The sequence below is a fragment of the Amblyomma mixtum genome, chromosome 1, assembly GCF_055824585.1.
Source record: "Amblyomma mixtum isolate Tamu chromosome 1, ASM5582458v1, whole genome shotgun sequence".
NCBI classification, from domain to species: Eukaryota; Metazoa; Arthropoda; class Arachnida; order Ixodida; family Ixodidae; genus Amblyomma; species Amblyomma mixtum.
In genome coordinates this window covers 175,405,142-175,425,287 of record NC_143012.1, presented here as the reverse complement: position 1 = coordinate 175,425,287, position 20,146 = coordinate 175,405,142, and the positions used below count along the sequence as shown (strand labels likewise).

General features: G+C 52.2%; 1 protein-coding gene and 2 non-coding genes across 3 annotated transcripts; 1 reads left to right on the top strand and 2 right to left on the bottom strand.

The window, feature by feature from the left end:
- Nucleotides 1-756: 756 nt before the first annotated feature.
- On the bottom strand, nt 757-829 carry TRNAK-CUU (transfer RNA lysine (anticodon CUU)). Its single transcript has one exon. It is a non-coding gene; the product is annotated as a tRNA-Lys (tRNA).
- A 5,907-nt stretch (nt 830-6,736) lies between these two features.
- LOC149369924 (uncharacterized) lies at nt 6,737-7,816 on the top strand. The gene has a single exon (XM_089567475.1). It carries the CDS (start codon nt 6,758-6,760, stop codon nt 7,814-7,816), a length of 1,059 nt encoding a protein of 352 aa, XP_089423601.1. The 5' UTR covers nt 6,737-6,757.
- Nucleotides 7,817-18,391: 10,575 nt separating this feature from the next.
- TRNAG-GCC (transfer RNA glycine (anticodon GCC)) lies at nt 18,392-18,462 on the bottom strand. Its single transcript has one exon. It is a non-coding gene; the product is annotated as a tRNA-Gly (tRNA).
- Between the last annotated feature and the right edge of the window lie 1,684 nt (nt 18,463-20,146).

The window sequence follows — 20,146 nt, the reverse complement described above, 5'->3', positions numbered from 1 at the left end:
ACGACTCTATGGACCCGGACCCGGAGGTCGTCGAACGCCTACTGGCGGACCCCGGGACGGACGTTTGAGGGGGGGGAGATGTAGGGTCTGCTCGCGGGCAAGTCAAATCCCGCGCCGCTCACCGCGGGTAGTCTGGAACCCTTCTTCCCGAGTGGTGGGGCGGGGGGAGAGAGGCGAGGAGAAAGCCTTTATAAGGCGAGACCGGAGAGGCTCGCGCTCTCTTGCTCTTGGACCAGCCCTGCCGAAAGGACCACCTGACCCAGCTGCCACGACGACGACCGGCCCCCCTGATGTGAGAATAAACCGTTTTGTACAGAGACCTGCCTCGAGTGACTGCCTGTGCGCCCCCGCGCAGAGGAATTGCCCACAATCCTTACCAAAGAAAACAAGCCAACATCTGAACTCTGCACAGAAGTGGTAACCATAAACCACATTCAATGTTCCTGCACTGAGCTGGAACGACTAAGACCAAAGCATTTCCAACAACTTTATGCTTAAAACATCCCATTGCACTCTAGGTTACTGCTGCGATAAAAGCATTTGTTGAAATTTCCGACTTTTTAAAATTCTAAACGAACAAAGCTTCTGAAAAAGTGAGATGTGAAATCACTTTAGGGTCTTCCCGCAATGCACACAAAGCTTGTGTTTGGCGCATGATGGCCTTAGTTGCTTATGTGTCGTTAAGACCAATGCAGCATAACACGCGTCGCAAAAAATCAAGGGCGATAAAAAAGTGATGTTCAGAAGAAAAAACAACGCCCAACGTGGGGCTCGAACCCACGACCCTGAGATTAAGAGTCTCATGCTCTACCGACTGAGCTAGCCGGGAGACGCGGGCGGTGTTTGTAAAATAAGCACACGAAGAATTGGAGCAAAAAGTAAAGGTTGCAAGGAGAATTGGGAAAGAGTGATAACACTTGTCGTTGACGAGGAGAAGGGGAGAAGGTGGGCGCGTCGCGGCAGCCGGCCTGGCACCTCAGCCGTCCTGAGAACGTGGAATGCATTGCGAAGGGTTGCCTCTAGCCCCCTTTTTTCGCCTCACGTTCTTCAAGCCGTCTGCTCCGCTCGGCAGGTCGCAGCGAAAGTGGCGCTGTGCCATCGAACGCAGCAGGAAATGCGAGGACCCGCACAGAGAGTCGCGTGAATGCGGGAACAGCCCAAGAAAATTTCAGAAGCCGCGAATAACTCTCTTTTGGTTGGTACAGCAGTATATGATATAAAACAAGCGAATGGGTGTTGTGCTGTGCTGTATTGTTTTATTTTGTGTTATGTCGCGTAGCGCTTACTGGCGCATAAGCATCTAAGGTTATCATTCGACAGGCTGAAGGCATAGAAAGATTGTTTCCCCCAGAATTTCATAAAAATCTGAAAAACAACGATGGTGTAGAAATCTGTGATATTCCTGCCTGCCGAGGGTTAGTCACAACGTCACCTAATTTGTTTCAATCTAGGGGCCCTGGTGAAGTGATAAGAACTGAGCGAACAGAACGGTAATCCGGGAAAACATTATTTATTACTCTGCCTGAATTTGAAACTTGGCGGGGGAGGGGGGGGAGGGGAGGGGGGGGGTCAGTTCACCGCTGGCTTTTAGGAGACCTATTTGTTTGCTCAGCAGCTCGAGGCTTCACTCCAATCCTCTCATCTTGCTTCAGCGGTCCGCGGCTGATCGGGCTGTCCAATGGTCTGCCTCTCCCAGGAGCCCGGCTTTCATTTCCCTCGTCTTCGTTGCATCCGTCGCGTCTCCATGGGGCTTTCTTTCTCACTCGGGTTCCTCCTCGCCCAACGGCCGCCGTGGCTACTCCTGGAGCCAGCCAAGGACGCACGCCGAATTCCATCCGTGGCTGTTGGGGATCTCTGGGAAGGATCGGGAGTCCCTGGAATGGCAGCGCTTTCCTGTAGCCAAGTCTCGCCTCTTCTGCTGGCACCGCCGAGCCCCATTCGTCAGCTCCAGCCGTCGTGCAGTCTGTAGCATCAGCTAGTGGCAGGGCCGCTCAGCTGCTCACTCGCATGCGCACACAAACATCGCTCGTCTGTCCGCCCCAGGTAGAATGGGCGACACAAACTTGCAACAGGCCGCCGAAATGTCTGTGGTGAGTGTAGCGCACAACACGCGGTGCCCCGTCTTCTAACCTCGAACCGTCTTTGCACGTCTATCCCTTGTAGCGCCGATCTGGCACGTATTGAGTCCTTCACAAAGCCTAAAAAGTTAGTTTTACTACTAGTGATGACAAAGGAAATAAATTTTAGAAATGGCTAATAGTTAAACAAGGTCGGGTAAACTCAGCGACCATCCTTGGCCGGGTAACGATCTTGAGACTTCAAACAAACCAAACAATAAACGTTAGAGGGCACTGGGGAAAACGCATTGGAGTAATGCGAAAGCATTGACCCTCCTCGCCGCCTCTAATTGGTCCTCTTTGCCTCTATGTCGACTGTGAAATCGCGTCTGACAATCGAATCACGTAATTCACCTTAAACCACACTTAATGCCCCTTACTCTATAGTTATTTCGCATTTAGTTCACAATTGATACATTTCATTCAAACTTAATTCACTTAATTCGCAATATTGACACAATTACCTCAACTGATCAAAAGTATTCGGATTTTCGCATCGACTGCGGCGACAGTGAAACAGAACGAGAAGCGCTATCGGCGATTGCACTGGTGGCGCCATCTCGATTGTCACACGTGTACATTCGGCAATGAAAGGCAGGGAGGAGTTCTCCGGGAAGACGCTTTTTCAACCTCGTTATAAAATGATCACAAAAAACTTAGTTTCGCCAAAACTGCACTATACTAGAAGGCATTCGCGAAATAACGTCTCGATACCTCCTGCAAAACACCCCCTCCTTTGGAGAATCTGCCCGGCCGACAATCGAGATGGTGCAACTGGTGCAATCGCTGGGAGAGCGGTGCGTTTCGCTTCGCCGTCGCAACAGATGGCGAATATCCTACCTATTTTGATCGATTCGGGCAAGTATCCGAAACAAACGAGTTATAAAAGAATTCTGCCGACGAAATACCATTTCTGTGCGGAATACCATTTTTGTGCGAAATACGCACGTACGTATGTACGTACGTACTATCGCGCTCAATATGAGTTGCAACGCGCGGTCATCGACCGCGGCTCGTTCCGTGGTGTGCCTCCTCCAAACAGACGCTCGGAATCCTCGGAGAAACTGCTGTTCCAGGAAACAACAGCATCCCCGCTCAGGAAAAAGTTTCTCCCAGAATTCCGAGCGACTGTTTGGAGGGGGCACACCACGGAACGAGCCCCGGTCGATGACCACGCGTTGCAACTCATATTGAACGCGATAGTACGTACGTACATAAATACATGCATGCATGCATGCATACATGCATACATACATGCATACACACATACATACATACATACATATACATACGTACATACATACATACATACATACATACATACATACATACATACATACATACATACATACATACATACATACATACATACATACATACATACATACATACATACATACATACATACATACATACATGCATACATACATACATACTGTTACGGGACGGCGGGCCCGCGCAGAGAAAGGCACAGAGACTCAGACACAGGAGACTCGGACATAACCGGCCGCGGCGATTCTCCTTTGTTCTCTACCTCACGCGCTAGCGCCGCGCGCTCTCCCATCGCGCTCGCCCCGCGCCTCTTCTTTATTTGTATACCGCAGCGCGCTCTTGGTTGCGAAGGTCGTATGCCGTTACATCTTTCCACCGGGGGAGGGGGGGAGGGGGAAGATAAGAGTCTCTTCCAGTCTCCAAGATAAGAGGGGGAAGACACCGCTGGTGTCCCCTAGCGCGTGCTTCGCTTTGCAGGCGGCATCGAACTCGTCCCGATGAGCCCGGGCTGAGGTTCTTCGCACCGGCGCAGCTTGGTGCGCAGGAGGCATCGTCACGTTGTGATGACAGTGTCGTCTGACACGAGACGGTCCCGGTAGATCCCGGAGATTCTTCTAGGCGACTCCTCGCCGTACGAAAACTGCAAGGGCTTCTCGCACCGCGGGACTTGGGATTGCGTTCACGGAGCAGCGCTCCACTTAAGGGGCGGCATTCAGGAAGGGAGGCCTGGTGCTGGTACGGGAGGGCGGCACTAGGGAGGAGTGGGAGCCAAGTCGGGATCACGGTGGGTGCCGGAGACATAGCGCTTCATGTTGGAGACATGTTCCGGAAAAATGTGGTGTACACCGCGTGGTCGAAGCTCGGGGAGGTCTTCTAGACTGTACGTAACGGGGCCGAGCCGTGCAACTACACGGTAAGGGCCGCGGTATCGGGGCAAGAGCTTCGCGGCACGGCCAGTCGCGCGGATGGTGCGGCGAACGAGGACCAAGTCACCGGACCGAAAGGAGGGAGGTGGTGGTGCTGCAGCATTGGCCACTTGCGCACGCGCATGGGCCGTGAGAAGGTTGCGCTGAGCGTCGAGGCGGGCGGAACGAAGTCGTTGGCCGCAGTCAGTCGGTGACGCAGTAGGATGGCGAAGGCCCAACTGCGCGTCGAGAGGGATGGAGGGCGTTTTGCCATAGACGACTGAGAACGGCGTGACATGCGTTGTTTCTTGAGCCGCAGTGTTGAGTGCAAAAGCTGCAGTAGAAACAAAACGATCCCAGTTTGTGTGGGACGGAGCGACGTAGGAGGCGAGTATATCCGTAAGGGTGCGGTTGACACGCTCCACGAGGCCATTGCACTGGGGATGATTGACGGATGTAGTGGAATGCGCAATGCCGAAGGAGCGGAGGGCACGCTCAAATTCTTGGGACATAAAGCAGCTCCCGCGGTCCGTGATGAGGCGTTGTGGCACACCATTCCGAAGAACAAGATGTTGTTCCACAAACAAGACGGCATGAGCGGACGACGTGTCGGGAACGGGCAGTGCTTCGACCCACTTGGAGAAGTAGTCGACCGCAACCAGAATATACCGGTTGCCGGCGCGTGTTTTCGGGAACGGGCCCAAATGATCCACTCCAACCAGTTCGAAAGGTGAACTCGGCGGCGAAAACGCCTGCGGGGGTGGCTTGGTTACTCGTGTGGATGACTTCCTGAACTGGCACGTCTGGCAGGACGCCACGTGTTCCTTGACGTCTCTGGACATATTAGGCCACCAAAAGCGCTCCGACACTCGTGCGTAGGTTTTGCTGCGACCAAGGTGACCAGCCGTGGGAGCGTCGTGTAGGCCGCGCAAGATTTGCGACCGCAGTGTTGCCGGCACAACTGGCAACCACACGGGTGGTCGACCACGGAACCACTTCACATGACACAAGAGGTTATCCTTCATTTGATAGACCCGGCGCAGTTTGCGGAGACCTGCGCCGACGGCGGTGCCAAGGGAGTGGATTATGGCAGCAACGTCGGGATCTTGCGCTTGCGCAGTCCTGAGGTCCGTCAAAGCTGTCACGGAACAAGGGTGGCGAGAAAGGAAATCGGCATCCTGATGTGCAGAGCCGCGCCGATGCACTATGGTGAAATCATACTCTTGAAGTTGCAGGGACCAGCGTGCAATCTTGGCATTTAAGTGTTTGGCAGACTGCAGCCAAGTCAGAGCGCTATTGTCCGTGACGATGGTAAAGTGACGGCCGTACAAATAGGGACGGAACTTCTCGACGGCCCAGACAACGGCGAGGCACTCGAGTTCTGAAGAGTGGCGGCGGTGCTCAACGTCGGAAAGCTGGCGGCTGGCATAACCTAGGACTTTATGGTCACCAGACTCGTCTTCCTGCAGAAGGACAGCGCCGAGCCATCTTGGCTGGCATCCGTGTGGAGGACGATGGGGGCCGATTCGTTGTAATGGGCCAACGTAGGAGTCTCGAGGAGCGCGTGCTTGACGTCAAGGAACGCGAGCTGTTGGGCCGGTGTCCAACTCCACGCTGCATTCTTCTTCAGTAGGGCGGTCAACGGAGCGCTTCGCTTGGCAAAGTTGGGTATAAAACGACGGAAGTATGAAGCAAATCCGAGGAAACTTTTGAGCTCCTTGGCAGTGGTGGGAGCTTCGTAAGCCGTAAGCGCCTTTAGCTTCTCCGGGTCGGGACGGATGCCATGCCGGCTCACAACGTGACCCAAGTACGTGACCTCTGCGAAACCGAAGAAACATTTATTTGGTTTTAAGCGAAGCCCAGCAGAGGTAAGGGCTTCGAGGACGAGTTTGAATCGCCTTTGGTGTTCATCAAACGTGGCCGCATAGACAATGACGTCATCCAGGTAGACCAGCGCCATAGTCCACTTCATATGGCCTAAGACGCGGTCCATGAGGCGCTGAAAGGTGGCTGGAGCATTTGAGAGACCGAACGGCATACGGTTGAATTGGTAGAGGCCGTCGGGAGTCACGAATGCCGTCTTTTCCACATCATCGGGGTGAACAGGCACCTGCCAGTAGCCCGAGAGCAGATCTAGGGTGGAAAAATAACGGGCCCCCTTCAGGCGGTCAAGTGCATCGTCGAGGCGGGGCCACGCCATGCTGGCCATGATGCAGACCCTGCGCGGGGCGCAGCTGCCGCCCACGCAGGTGCAGGACCTGGCCCACCACTTGCTGCGTCTGCCCCCCTGCGAGGCCATTGAGCCTTTCCACCTGCCCCTGTGGCTGCTACACTCGGGTGTGCCTCTGGAGTGGGCCTTTTGTCCCACTGTGGGCAGTGTGGTGATACCCAGAGACCCAGCCGTGCTGAGGCTTACTATTGGAAGCCGGTGCCAGGCTTCCAACAGACAGGGGATCCACCAGCATGGCGGGCTCAGATGAGGGAGGCTCTCCTGTGCCCTCGGTTCCTCCCGACCCCCTGGACGCACTGCTGGGTTCCGGGGTGTCAGTCGACGACGTGGACGGCAACCAGCGGACGCTGCTGCACACAGCCGCGTACGAGGGGGACACTGCTCTGGTAGAGCGACTTCTGGAGGCCAAAGCTTCTCTCGAAATGGCAGACAGGAATGGCCAGACACCACTCAACCTGGCGGCTCGCCAAGGCCATGCTGATGTGGTGCTGCTGCTTTTCAAAGCCGGTGCTAACTCTGACCATGCTGACAATGAGGGTTGGACACCACTGCGCTCTTCAGCCTGGGCAGGACACTTGCAGGTTGTAGAAGCTCTGCTGGAAGGCGGAGCTCAGGTGGACATAGCAGACGGTGAACAGCGGACGGCACTGCGTGCCGCATCCTGGGGTGGTCACGAGGAAATCGTGACAAGGCTGCTGGAGAAAGGAGCAGATGTCAACCGTGCAGACCGTGAGGGCCGCACAGCCTTGATCGCTGCGGCGTACATGGGCCATGCTGAGATTGTGGAGCACCTGCTCGATGGCGGAGCTGAGGCAAACCACGCTGACAACGATGGGCGCACGGCACTTTCAGTGGCAGCACTGTGCGTACGGCCTTCTGAGGGCCATGTGGGTGTAGTGGCCCTGCTCCTAGAGAGGGGAGCCAATGTGGACCACGCTGACAATGAAGGAATGACGCCACTGCTAGTCGCTGCATTTGAGGGTCATCGAGAGGTCTGCGAGCTTCTTTTGGATGCGGAAGCCGACTTGGACCATGCGGACCACAGTGGGCGGACGCCACTGTTTGCAGCAGCGTCCATGGGCCACGCAGATGTGGTGGGCCTCCTCCTCTTCTGGGGCGCCTATGTGGACAGCATCGATGCTGAAGGACGCACGGTGTTGTCCATCGCAGCTGCTCAGGGTAGCGTTGAAGTGGTGCAGGAACTTCTCAACCGAGGCCTCGATGAATTGCACAGGAGACTCAGACATAACCGGCCGCGGCGATTCTCCTTTGTTCTCTACCTCACGCGCTAGCGCCGCGCGCTCTCCCATCGCGCTCGCCCCGCGCCTCTTCTTTATTTGTATACCGCAGCGCGCTCTTGGTTGCGAAGGTCGTATGCCGTTACAATACATACATACATACATACATACATACATACATACATACATACATACATACATACATACATACATACATACATACATACATACATACATACATACATACACACACACACACACATACATACATACATACATACATACATACATACATACATACATACATACATACATACATACATACATACATACATACATACATACATACATACATACATACATACATACATACATACATACATACATACATACATACATACATACATACATACATACTTCGATCCCGGCCGCGGCGGTTGAATTTCTTTGGAGGAGAAATTCTAGAGGTCCGTGTACTGTGCGACGTCAGTGCAAGTTAAAGAACCCCAGGAGGTCGAAATTTCCGGAGCCCTTCACTACGGCGTCTCTCATAGCCTTAGTCGCTTTGGGACGTTAAACCCCATAAACCAAACCAAACCAAACATACATACATACATACATACATACATACATACATACATACATACATACATACATACATACATACATACATACATACATACATACATACATACATACATACATACATACATACATACATACATACATACATACACACACACACACACACATACATACATACATACATACATACATACATACATACATACATACATACATACATACATACATACATACATACATACATACATACATACATACAGTCGGGGACAACAGTCTCCGGACCACGTGTTCCTCTAACGAAGCCGATAGCTCTGCTATTAGCCGGTGGCTGGAGACCACACACTTGTAGAGGTAAAAGTTAATTTTTTGTTCTTTCATCTCCACAAGTGCGGTCTCCAGCCGCTGTCTGATAATAGAGCTATAAGCTTCGTTTGAGGAACTCGTGGTCCGGAGACTTTTGTCCCTGACTGTACATACATATAGGATGCCAGGATTGGTAAAATGTACCCACTGGAGACAAACGCAGGGATTTAGACATGGTATAGACGCATTGCGATAGTGGGCACTTAATCTGCAACAGCTAATTCCGCGCAAAAGGATTGAATTGCAAAACCCAGAGCTCATCCAGTTCATTCTTCGGTGGTACAGAATAAAGCGCCATTAAAAATAAAAAGTAGTCAAAAACATGGGCTCGAACCCACGACGGTGATATTAACAGTCCCACGCTCTGCCAACTGAGCTAGCCGGACGACACGGACGAGGGCCCACGCGAAGAATGGGAGCAAAAAGTAAAAGAGGCGGCGATGTATTGTGCAAGGGTGACAGCGCATATTGTTGATGAGGAGTTAGTCGGTGGCGACAGGGCTGCCGGTGGTGGTGGTGGTGAAGAGAATTTATTTAGTAATTTACAGAGAGGTGCTCGAGGAGAGGCCCCTAATGGGTCTCACCGCTTACAATACTAGGCGGAGTCCCTCATTCCTGGGTCCCGTTGGTCGAGACCGCTACACAAGTCCGCCGAACCAGGGCCTGTTGGGCCGATAGTTCCTGGCAGCTGAGCAGGGCCGCCTCACAGTCCTCTCGGGTAGGGGAAGGGGTGATTGGGGGGAGAGAAGGATTTTTCTGCATGCCCAAACCATGTGGAAGGTATCGGCCACCTCCCCACAGAATGAGCAGCGGCCGTCAAAAGAAGGATTAAAGTGCTTGAGAACCGCCGGGCACAGCAGGGTGTTTGTAAAGAGCCTGAGGAGAATTCGTTCGCCAGCTTTACCCAGTCCATTCATAGGAACTGGGTATCGCCGGTGTTCGGCACGATAGTGCTCAGTAATTTCTTTAAAAGAAAGGAGAGGGCTGTGATCTGGGTTAAGCTCCTCCCAAGGGACGCCTGGTGCCCGGTGAGTGAGTGCGCGGGCTGCCTCATGGGCGCCTTCGTTACTTGGCATGCCTTGGTGGCCGGGGACCCATATGATTGAGCGATGAGTTGGATCGCCGTCGCGAGTACTGCGGTGTAAAATTTCTTGAGCGAGTGGAGTGATCCAACCGAACTCAAAGTTACGCCAGGCTCCGCGAGAGTCTGTGACGATGAATTTAGAGTCGGGATGGGAGGCTGCGAGGGCGATCGCCACCTCCTCCGCATGCGTTGAGTTGGGTGCTCTGAACGAGAGGCTGTCCACCTGTATGACTGCAGCCGTGTACCATTCCCCCCTGGAGCGGTAGGGTCCTGCAATGTCGACGTAAAAGACGTGTTTTTTTAGCCATAGTGGCGGTGCAGGGCATTCGCCCGCGCCTGGCGCCGGCCGTTATGGTCCTCCTTGTTCATCTTAGTCGGAAGGGGTCGACCGTAGAGGGCGCTTCTCCACAGTTCTGGCACTCGAACCCGTTCCATGGTATGGTGATCATGTCTGATATGTAACCGGTCCAAGAGGCGGCGACCGGACACGGTCTGGGCGAGACGCGTGTATTGGTTAACGAGATGCGCCTCGCGGAGTTCTCGATAGGTGTTCACCACCCCCAACGCGAGGAGTCGCGCGATGGAAGTGGATATCGGGAGCTCGAGGGCTCTCTTGAAAATTTTGCGGAGTACAATCTCCAAGTGATCTTCGTCATGTTTCCGTAAGCGGAGGTAAGGAGTCGAGTACAATACTCGACTAGTTACGAAGGCATGTGCGAGCCGCATCGCATCCTTACTTCGCAACCCTACTCGCTTGTTGGAAACGCGGCGAACCATTCGGCCCACCTGGTCGCCGACTTTGCGGAGTTTGGCAAGACTTGTGTCTGCCTTACGATGTTGATTAATGAAGAGACCGAGTATTCGTAGCTCCTTCACTTCACGGATGGGGCCGCTTGCGAGAGAAAGCTGAACGGAGATTTTGCATTTCGGAGAAGATCGAATATGCACAAATTCAGACTTGGACGAGGAGCACTGGAGGCCGCAGTACGTGGCATAGTGGTCAACTATGCTCGCCGCTGCTTGCAGGCATTCCTCCATCTCTCCTATGTTTCCCGTAGTGGCCCAGATGGTGATGTCATCGGCGTACAGCGCATGCTGAACACCGCCGACAGCCGCCAGCTGTGCCGGGAGGTACAGTCTTTGTCAAAAGTAACCAGGCTGCATGGTTTTCTTCTAGCTTGTACAGTGGAGCCCTTACAGCTTCCCTGAAGCGAAATGGTCGTTAAAGGTAAGGACTGGGGGTCTTCTTACCTTCCAACACCTGTCGATATTTAGGAAAGCCTCAAGCGCTCCACTACCGAAGTTAGAAGCAAACCATGCAGCCTGGTTACTTTTGACAAATGCTGTACATCATAGCAATGTTAAAGAGAAGCGGGGACAACACAGCGCCTTGTGGTGTGCCCCGCGTTCCCATCTCAAACGGGCCGTACTCGGTATCTTGTATACGTATATAGGCCAAGCGGTCTGTTAAGAAATCTTTGATGTAATTGAATGTACGAGGACCACAGTTGGTCTCGCTACCGTGCTTTAGTATGACGCCGTGTTTTACATTGTCAAACGCACCCTTGAGATCGAGTGCTAGGACTATTTTGTCGTTGTGTGGGTGGTCTATGGGTTCGAGAACCTCGTGATGAAGCTGTAAGAGGATGTCTTGTGCGGACTTACTGGGTCGGAAACCGAACATGGTGTCGGCAAAGGAGCTCTTGCTCTCGAGATATTCTGAGAGGCGGTCACGGACCATCGTTCCATCAGTTTTCCTACGCATGAAGTCAGGGAGATGGGCCGGAGGTTGTTTGTGTTTACCGGTTTGCCCGCCTTTGGGATAAAGGTTACCAATGATGTCTTCCAATCCGGTGGCAACGAAGTGTCCCCGGTCCAAATGGCGTTAATATATTCGAGTAGGGTTTCGTATGCCCGATCAGGAAGGTTCGCCAATAATTTGACTGTGACCTTATCCCTCCCGGGCGCCGTCCCCCAGCGCATTTTGGCAAGAGCAGCGCGAAGGTCGTGAAGCTGGAAAAGTTGATCCAGTTCCGGATTATCGCAGCCTGCATACGAATAATCCTGCCCGCGCGGGTCTTGATCCTGATTGAGGTATTGTGAGCGCAAGGTGTTCGCTAGCTGCTTCGTGTTTCCTTGAAAGTTGTGTATCGCGCGATTGATGTGTATCTGGGTCTCCGAGCGTGTTTGGTTGGGTCTATGAGACTCCTGAAGAGCCGCCAAGTGTTGCGGCTGGACATCTGCCTTGCTGCGCTGTTACATCGATCTACCCAGTTAGTGTCTGCGAGCTGGGCAGCATACTCGGTAGCTTGCTGGGTGAGGTCAGAGATGCGAGCGCGGAGTTTACGGTTGTGTTTCTGCCGCCGCCATCGCTTAGTGGGGCTGCGGCGAGCTTCCCAGAGGTGCCTTAGGTGGTTATCCACGTCAGGTGCACGCTCTGTAAGCTGGATATGCTTTTCTTGTGAGCGGAGCGTTTTCATGAGTCCGTGTGCCCAAGTGGAGTAGTCCTGTTCCATGAGAGAAGTTACTGGGAGGGCCTGGCGGAAAGTGTTCCAGTCGGGAAGTTTGGCATGCGCAAGGGGGCGACGTAAGGGCCGAGTGTAAATGGCAGTGTTCAATATGCAGTAGTCGTTACCGAGGGTGTCCTCGGTGTTGATCCACTCTGCGTGTTGGATGCGTTTCACGAGGGTAAGGTCGGGGCAGGTGTCCCGAGTGACGGAGTTCCCTACACGTGTTGGGTGGACCGGGTCGGTTAGAAGAGTGATGCCCAGCGTAGATATAAGTTCCGCCAACTTACGACCACGCGTCTCTTCCTTGCAATAACCCCACATGAGACAGGGCGCGTTAAAATCGCCCACTATCATGAGGGGGTCGCGACCCGCGATACTTAGCGCTGTGCTAAAGATGTTAGAAAAGTGATGTTTTTGAGTTTCGGGGGGCAGTAGATATTAAGTATGTGTGCGGGGCTATCTGTTCGCCGCAGGGGGAGGACAGAGACCATCACGTACGAATATTCCAGATTTAGGTCGAGATCAACCTCCTGCGCTGTGTAACCCTTATGGACTAGCATACAGGTGAACGGGTCTCGTTGAAAAGTGTTATAGCCCGTGAGCTTAACCGCATCTCCGGTTTCTTGCAACGCAAGGACTGCGGCGGGGTGTTCGAGGTTGTCAATGTACGCCCTTAAGTGGGCGCGTTTGGTCCTGTTTTTGAAACCCCGACAATTCCATTGCACAAGTGAAAAAACTTGCTGTCTTTGCGGGGGGCGGCGCCCTTTAGGGTGTTGGTTGGGAGGGGACGCAGCCATGTTGATTTGAAGGGAGACTGCCTTGGAGAGCCGGCACAGGTTCCGTCACCTGCGGCTGGATCAGTTCCGGCTCTTCCTTGAGTTCGGTTAGATCGATGGGGCGGTTGAATATTGATGGGCGGTTTGCGTCTTTCAGGGGCCCCATTTGGCGTAGAATCCTGGGGTTTGACTCCAGCCACGTCTTAATATTGGCCGTCACGGTGGCCGTAACCGTGGCCGTGACTGACTTGAACAGGTTTTCTTGAATTTGGCCGAAATTTGACATCTGAGTCGCTAATGCGGCAAGGGTGTTTTCGAGGGCGGTGAAACGCGTGTCAGAGCTAGATGGTGTCGGGTCCACCGGCACTTGTCGCATCGTTTCCGGAGCTACCTGGGCAATAGGCGGGGAGGACCGAACCGTTTCTAGCGCATGAATTTTGGCCTGGAGTTGAGCATTTTGAGCCCGGAGAGTCTCGAGCTCACGGTGGAGGTCCGCAACCTCAGAGTTAAGGGGGGGAGGAGGAGGAAGGGTTGGTGGGGAAGAACGTAGGGGAATGCGGGGGGACGGAGGAGGCCCGTCTCGGCTGCCTACCTTTGGCTGTGATGTCTTCTTTGGTGTGCCAATCGGACGGCCCTCGAGAGGCGGAAAATCCCCGTTCTGGAATACGGGTGCGCCTGGATCACGTGACGACTTTTGGCTTGTTGATGGAGGGTACTTGGAGACACGCCCGGGCAACGCGCCCGCCGGTGGCACTGGTCAGGATGTGCCTTGCACCAGCTTGCTGCCATGCGGGGGAACTTTTGGAGTGTTGTCAGCTCCCGGGGGCACTGCACACTGACGTTGCTTTCGTTGACCGGTTGGGTTTCCCGGTCGTTGCAGCCGCCGGAATTTTGCCTTGAAGTCTTGCGATCCCGTAAGGTGGCCGCCACCGCAGACGATGCAGGAAGGGGTGCACTCGTGGGTCTCCAAGTTGCCGTCTTCGAGGACTGCGACCGTTTGGCCGCAGTGTCCGCAGCGATTGCGTTGAGGATCCGGGCATAAGTCCACACGGTGGCTGATGGTGCCGCATCGGAAACACGCGGGAATAGTCCGCTTGTATTCGCGTACCAAGGTCACCACACTGTTATAGTGCACGTAACGTGGCACTTTATGCCCCACGAAGGTGAGCAGGGCAATCGCCGACTTCCCCAGCTTGCGGATGAAGGCTATCTCTCCTCCGCGCCACTGGACTTTCGATTTCAGGGTGGTAGAAGTTTCCTGCTCATGGACGGTAATGATACCCCTGCAGACTTCACCGTTGACTTTGGCGTGACCGACCATCGGGATGGAGCCTTTGGAAGCTTTCAGAGTAAATTCACGAGCGAGCGCGTTCGCCGCGTTCACGTCTTGAGTGGTGGCGATAACGATATTCTGGTCCCAGATGGGCCAGATACTAAGAGTGTCCACCGAGGAGGCATTAACATAGGCGGAGAGCAAAGCACCAAGCTCACCGTTCTGCAGAACCATCTTCAGGGAGACCGTCATTCTGGGCTTGATGACGATCGTGAAGTCTTCTTTGCGGAGTCGAGGCATAGCGGCAGGCCGCCATTTCGTCGATCCCGCTGTTGGCGAGAGCTTATGGTTGGAACTTGAAGTATTTGGATGCACAGAAGTAGGGGCACTCACGGAGGGTCCGTTCACTGCCGAGGTGTTCAGGCGCTGCTGGCGTTTGTGAAGTGCCACCAACGAAAAGAGGCCTTCATCCACGATCTCCTGCGTCGGAGTGGAGGTTACAGGAGAAGACGGGGCTTCTGCGACGACTTCTGTCCATGCCATCGTCTCGGGATCGTACCAGCGGCGAGCGGAGGCCGCCATGGCGTCCGCGGAGAACGCCGGAGACTGGCTGCTTGGCTTTAGGCCTGGCTGAGGCTCCCACGGGATGAAGACATAAATGGGCCTAAAAGGCCCAAAAATTGGCCCACCCGGTCGAGAGCGATGTCTTCGGGTGCCGGCTGATGTTAACCGTCGAGTACAAGCAAAATTTTCGCGGTCGTAGGGAATTTTTCGATAATCCGGACGAAAATTGTCGGAGCCGAAATGAAGCGCGTCCGCCCGAGACGCGCAGCGCCGCTCCGGCAGCCGGTATGCCATCTCCGCTATTCACCTATGCCCTTAATCAATACGGTCCCCTGATTGTAAAACTCGCTACTGCTGGGAAGAAGCCAGCTAAGCCTTTTCGTATCACGGGCTGTACCATCGGCTCTAATCCCTCAGGTGAACTGTTCGGGGTGTAGCGCAGGATTCTACTTCCGGCCACTGGCGTCTACGGACGCAGGATTATGAGCTCCCACGGAGCGGCGATAGCGGCCGTCGATGGCCGCGGAAACAGGTTCAACGTCGAAGACAAGGATTACGAGATCTTTTTTCCTACCCTGCCCACCGGACGTGTTGTTTTAAACACTGTTTTTTTTTGCGCAGTTATGTGCGTGTGGGACCCTACAGGGTCGAAGACTTCAGGGACGCCCTCGCCAACGTTGGTGCGCTCCCCGACGCCGTGGCGTTGGTGGCGTACCAGATAAACCACTTGTGGGCTGTAACTTTCAGCAGCCCAGAAGCCGCAAAGAAATTAGCCGCCTTGAAGGAGCTGGAAGTCAAGGGACGACGGTGCATCATTTTCGACGCGGAAGATCCGCAGGTAAAGCTGCGCCTGCATTGGATGCTGCACAGCGTCGCTGACGATGACATCCGGGCGGCTTTCGCGGCGTTCGGAAACGTGACCGAGGTGACGCGGGAGCGTTGGCGCGTTCAAGGAATGGAGGAGAAGGGATCCACCACGAGAACAGTGCTGCTTAAATTAAAGCCAGGCATGAAGGTGGACGACCTGCCCCACCAGGTTCGAGTCGCCGGCGAGTTGGCTCTCGTGGTGGTGCCCGGGCGGCCGATGCAGTGCGTGCGTTGCCACGGCGCGGGTCACGTTCGTCGCGACTGCAAGGTTCGCAGGTGCTCCAAGTGCAGGCGCTACGGACATGCGGACGAGGACTGCGTCCGTACCTACGCGTCTGCGACCGGGCTCGGAGGGAAAGGAGACAGCGGGGAGCTGATGGACGTGGCTGAGGCTGAGGACGCAATGAAGGGTTCTCACGAGTGTGTCAAGCTTCCCGTGTCGCTGGCAGTGGCGGTCGTAAGGGGGGGGGGGGGGGGGGGGGGGTCGCCCCCCTCAAAAGCCTTTGAACATTTTCCCGAACGTCCGTTTTCGGGCTGTGATAGGGCAAGATCTGATTTTCGACGTAGAAATGGAAAGCTTTTTCGTCTGTGATGCGTTAAGCAGTACCCTACTTTGTACTTTCACAAGTCGGGCCTGCCTTGCTTTCTTTTACTTTTGCGGCCGAGGTGGCCACGGCGCCGGTTGTTCGCAGGCATGTCGCGGGGCATGTCAGCCCCGTAAAAACCAAGTTTAAAGATTTTCTGATCTGGTCATAAGCTCACACATCAGTTCCCTCAATATTGCTTGCCCATACTTCTCATTGCACTAATGACAGCGTTATATTCCATGACATTAACTTGATTCTCACCTAAAACTTCATCATCGTAACAACCAGCCGAAGAAAATAGCATATGGAATCCGAGCAGTAATAATAGTTTGTCCTTTTTTTCTTGATCCGCGCTGTATTCGCTTTACTTTGCGTTTATTCATGCAAACATTAACTAAGGCATTGTAGCAAAGGGAAACACCACGGTAATTTGTGCCCCAACTAACACATTCAAATCAGGCCATACGCATCATTACCAGCACTTAATATAATTCCAATGTTATGCCTAGGCTACGGGAGTGTATCTTATCCATTAATAATTTGTTTCTGTGCAATCTAGCAATCACGTTTTTTTTGTGGGGGGGGGGGGGCTAATCGAAGAGAAACTTTCTTTTCTATTTACTGTCAACAGGAATTTTTTTTCCAGAATAGTAGCGCCAGTACGTTTGCAGTTGCCAAAAACTTTTTTGCTATCCCAAGTTTTTTCTTTATACAAGGATTTCAGCACCAAGCCGTACTATACAAAAGGAAAGACAGCACGCGTTGTCTTCTCTCGTGCTGTGCGGCTGTCTTCTTTCTACTCTGTAGTACATCTTGGCGCTAAAATCCTCATAATATTTTTTACAGTCAACTATCCCAGCGGCTAGTTTGCTTAAAGTATATCTATTCAAGTTCTCGTTATTAATGTATTCGTCATTTGGCTTAGATTTATTTTTGGAATAATGTGCCCTTGAGTTTAACGTTACTCATGTCCTCGTGTATGCTCAGATGAACTTTGAAAATTTTGTTTCACAACAACAGAAGGCTTAACAGCTTTCAGTATATATCTTTTATTATTGAATATTTTAATTTTTTTGTACTGCGCTGCGTTTTCATTCTTTTTGTATTTCGTACAGTATCACATATAACGATGGTTATCTTAGTTTTCTATTTTTGTTTTTCGCCCCGATATTCCTTTCGTTTCGTTACCACCGCATGCAACGTTTTGCACCTCTCTGTTGTACCTCTCTATTGTATTGATTTCTCGAGCGTTTTCATTCTGGGTCGCTCGCCTGTATACTGATACTTATGAACTGATGCCTCATGTGGTCAATAAATTCCCTCATATGCAATCACTACTAATACTGAAATATCCTTTAATAACATTTGGTTTGGTTTGGTTTATGGGGTTTAACGTCTCAAGGCGACTAAGGCTATGAGAGACGCCGTAGTGGAGGGCTCCGGAAATTTTAATAACATTTGGGGATTATCTTGGTTTTCTATTTTTGTTTTTCGCCCCAGTATCCCTTTTGTTTTTCCCAGATAATCATCCCCAAATGTTTAATAACATTTGGGGATTATTACCTGGGATTCTTCATAAGCTACCACTCTCAAATTGAGTACGATGCACCAGGCGAGCCCGAAGAAATAAAACGCAACGAGTGACCGCTCACTATCTAAAAGCTGTGTAGGCAGTAAGCACTCATCGTTTCTTTGTTTTCGTTTCATGTGTCACGCTGAACGAGGCGCTCAAAAAAATTTACCTTTTTTTGCCAAACGACACGCATAGTACGACATCGCGCTTTTGGTTTTTAACTATGACGTCATTCTTGAGTAATTAACTCACTTCGAAGGTGGCACTTGCTCCGCACTGCAAGCTGCCATGTTTTAAAACTACGGGGTTCTGGGGAAGCTACGCTAAAACTCTACATCTACCTTGCCCGTGGCGCAGTAACCGCGACCACCGCGACCACCGAAGCCACGATGACTCAAGTTGTAAACGTTTAAAGGTGTTCTAATAGTCCGGGAAAATAAAAAGCAATGCGTCGGCCGGGAATCGAACCCGGGCCACCCGCGTGGCAGGCGAGTATTCTACCACTGAACCACCGACGCCGATGTTCGCGAAGTTCCGCTGACCGTCTCTTCATAGCCACCTGTTACGCAAGTCTCCGTTAAGTAGGTCATTGCGCCGGCCGGCCTCTGCTACGCAAGGACGCACTCGGTCGAGATCTCGTGTGGTAAAGAGCACGTTCACAGCAAGGTCAGGAATGTGGCCATGAAATTGTGCTGAACGACTCTTCTGCTTTTGCAGAACCCAGCGCTGATTGGAACTTCTGAATAAAGCATTATTCGCTCACTGCTGGGTATTTCATTTATACTTGGTTCAAGCATAGCAGGATCCAGCGGTTGAGTTAGGACTGAGCGTGGATATTTAGCGTGTTTTCAAACTGCCATCTTCAGTGGTGTTAGTGGCATAGTGTTCAAATAGTGTAGATAATTCAACTAGTTGCTTAGCCATCATACACAATGGATATATTTGTAATATGTTGCTTCGGTGCGTGGCAGCGATGTGTGCAGCTTAACTTTCTTATGTGTGACGTGGGCTCTCCGTCCCAAATTAGGCCACCTGGGGATCAATAATGTGCACCGCTATAGAACGGTACAGAAGCGTTTTTGCATCTCTCTTCCATCGAAATACGGTCGCTGAGGGCAGTATCCAATACCGCGAACTTGCGCTCAGCAACCGAACACCATTGCCGCTAAACTACTGCCGCGGGTTTGTAACATATTGCAACGGCTGAACGTTTTTCTATTACATGGGGGGGGGGGGGGGGGGGTAGTCTATTTTTATGAAAATAGGCCACTACGATTAAGGTTCCTCAATATGTGTTTGACCAGAGCAGTTGTTTGTTCTTTACCGATTTCCGCCTGAGTCATTTGCGATTAAAAGAAGCTCGACCAACACCTACCCGGTGCCATCGGACGGCTTTTCGATGCCGGTGACGTCATGTCACCGGTAATGCCATCAACTGATCATCACTTCTTGCAGAAAACTCACCGTTTCTGGAATTTCACGTTTCATACCGTGTTATAAACGTAAGTCGGTACTTTGAATGTTGAGTGAATTCTGTATGTCACAAAAATTTATTTTCTCTATACTGCTTTCCGTGTGCTTTAAGTAATTCTCAGGAAACCGACTTGTACGACATGCAGCTTTGGGGGGTTTTCGTGTGACCAGTCACTCCATATTAATATCCAGTAATTCAAGTGAGAGAAACAAACTTGCGGCATTTAAGCTTGCTGCGTAAATTTGAAATTTTGGCAAGAGCTAGTGTAAATGCTGTCAGTTTATTTTCAATCTTTGCTCATTTCCCTGTCCATTCATGAATAGTTCAGGTGTGCACCCCGTGTGAGACTTCTACAGCGCCTTCCCTTATAACTGGTTTTAACGCTACGAAGACACGCACACTGAGTGGCTTCGGCGGGGGACGCTTGTGCCTATAGCTCACCTATGAATCATATTCACGGTGTAAGAAATATATTCTTATGCACCGTGATCGTACCTGACGCATCACTGGTGCGGATAGACGATACTTCTATCTCTGACCTTCCCGCATTAGGCTGCTTGCTGTGAACTTTGTCCATTTCTGTCTATAAAACGCGTGGGCACAAACTTCTGAATGTTTCCGGGCATCGTCCCTAGCTCGTGCTTCGAATTTTCGACAGGTTGATAGAACAGCCATATTTCATACCAATATTAATGGCATTTGAGTGTAAAATAAGCTTAAAAAATAAT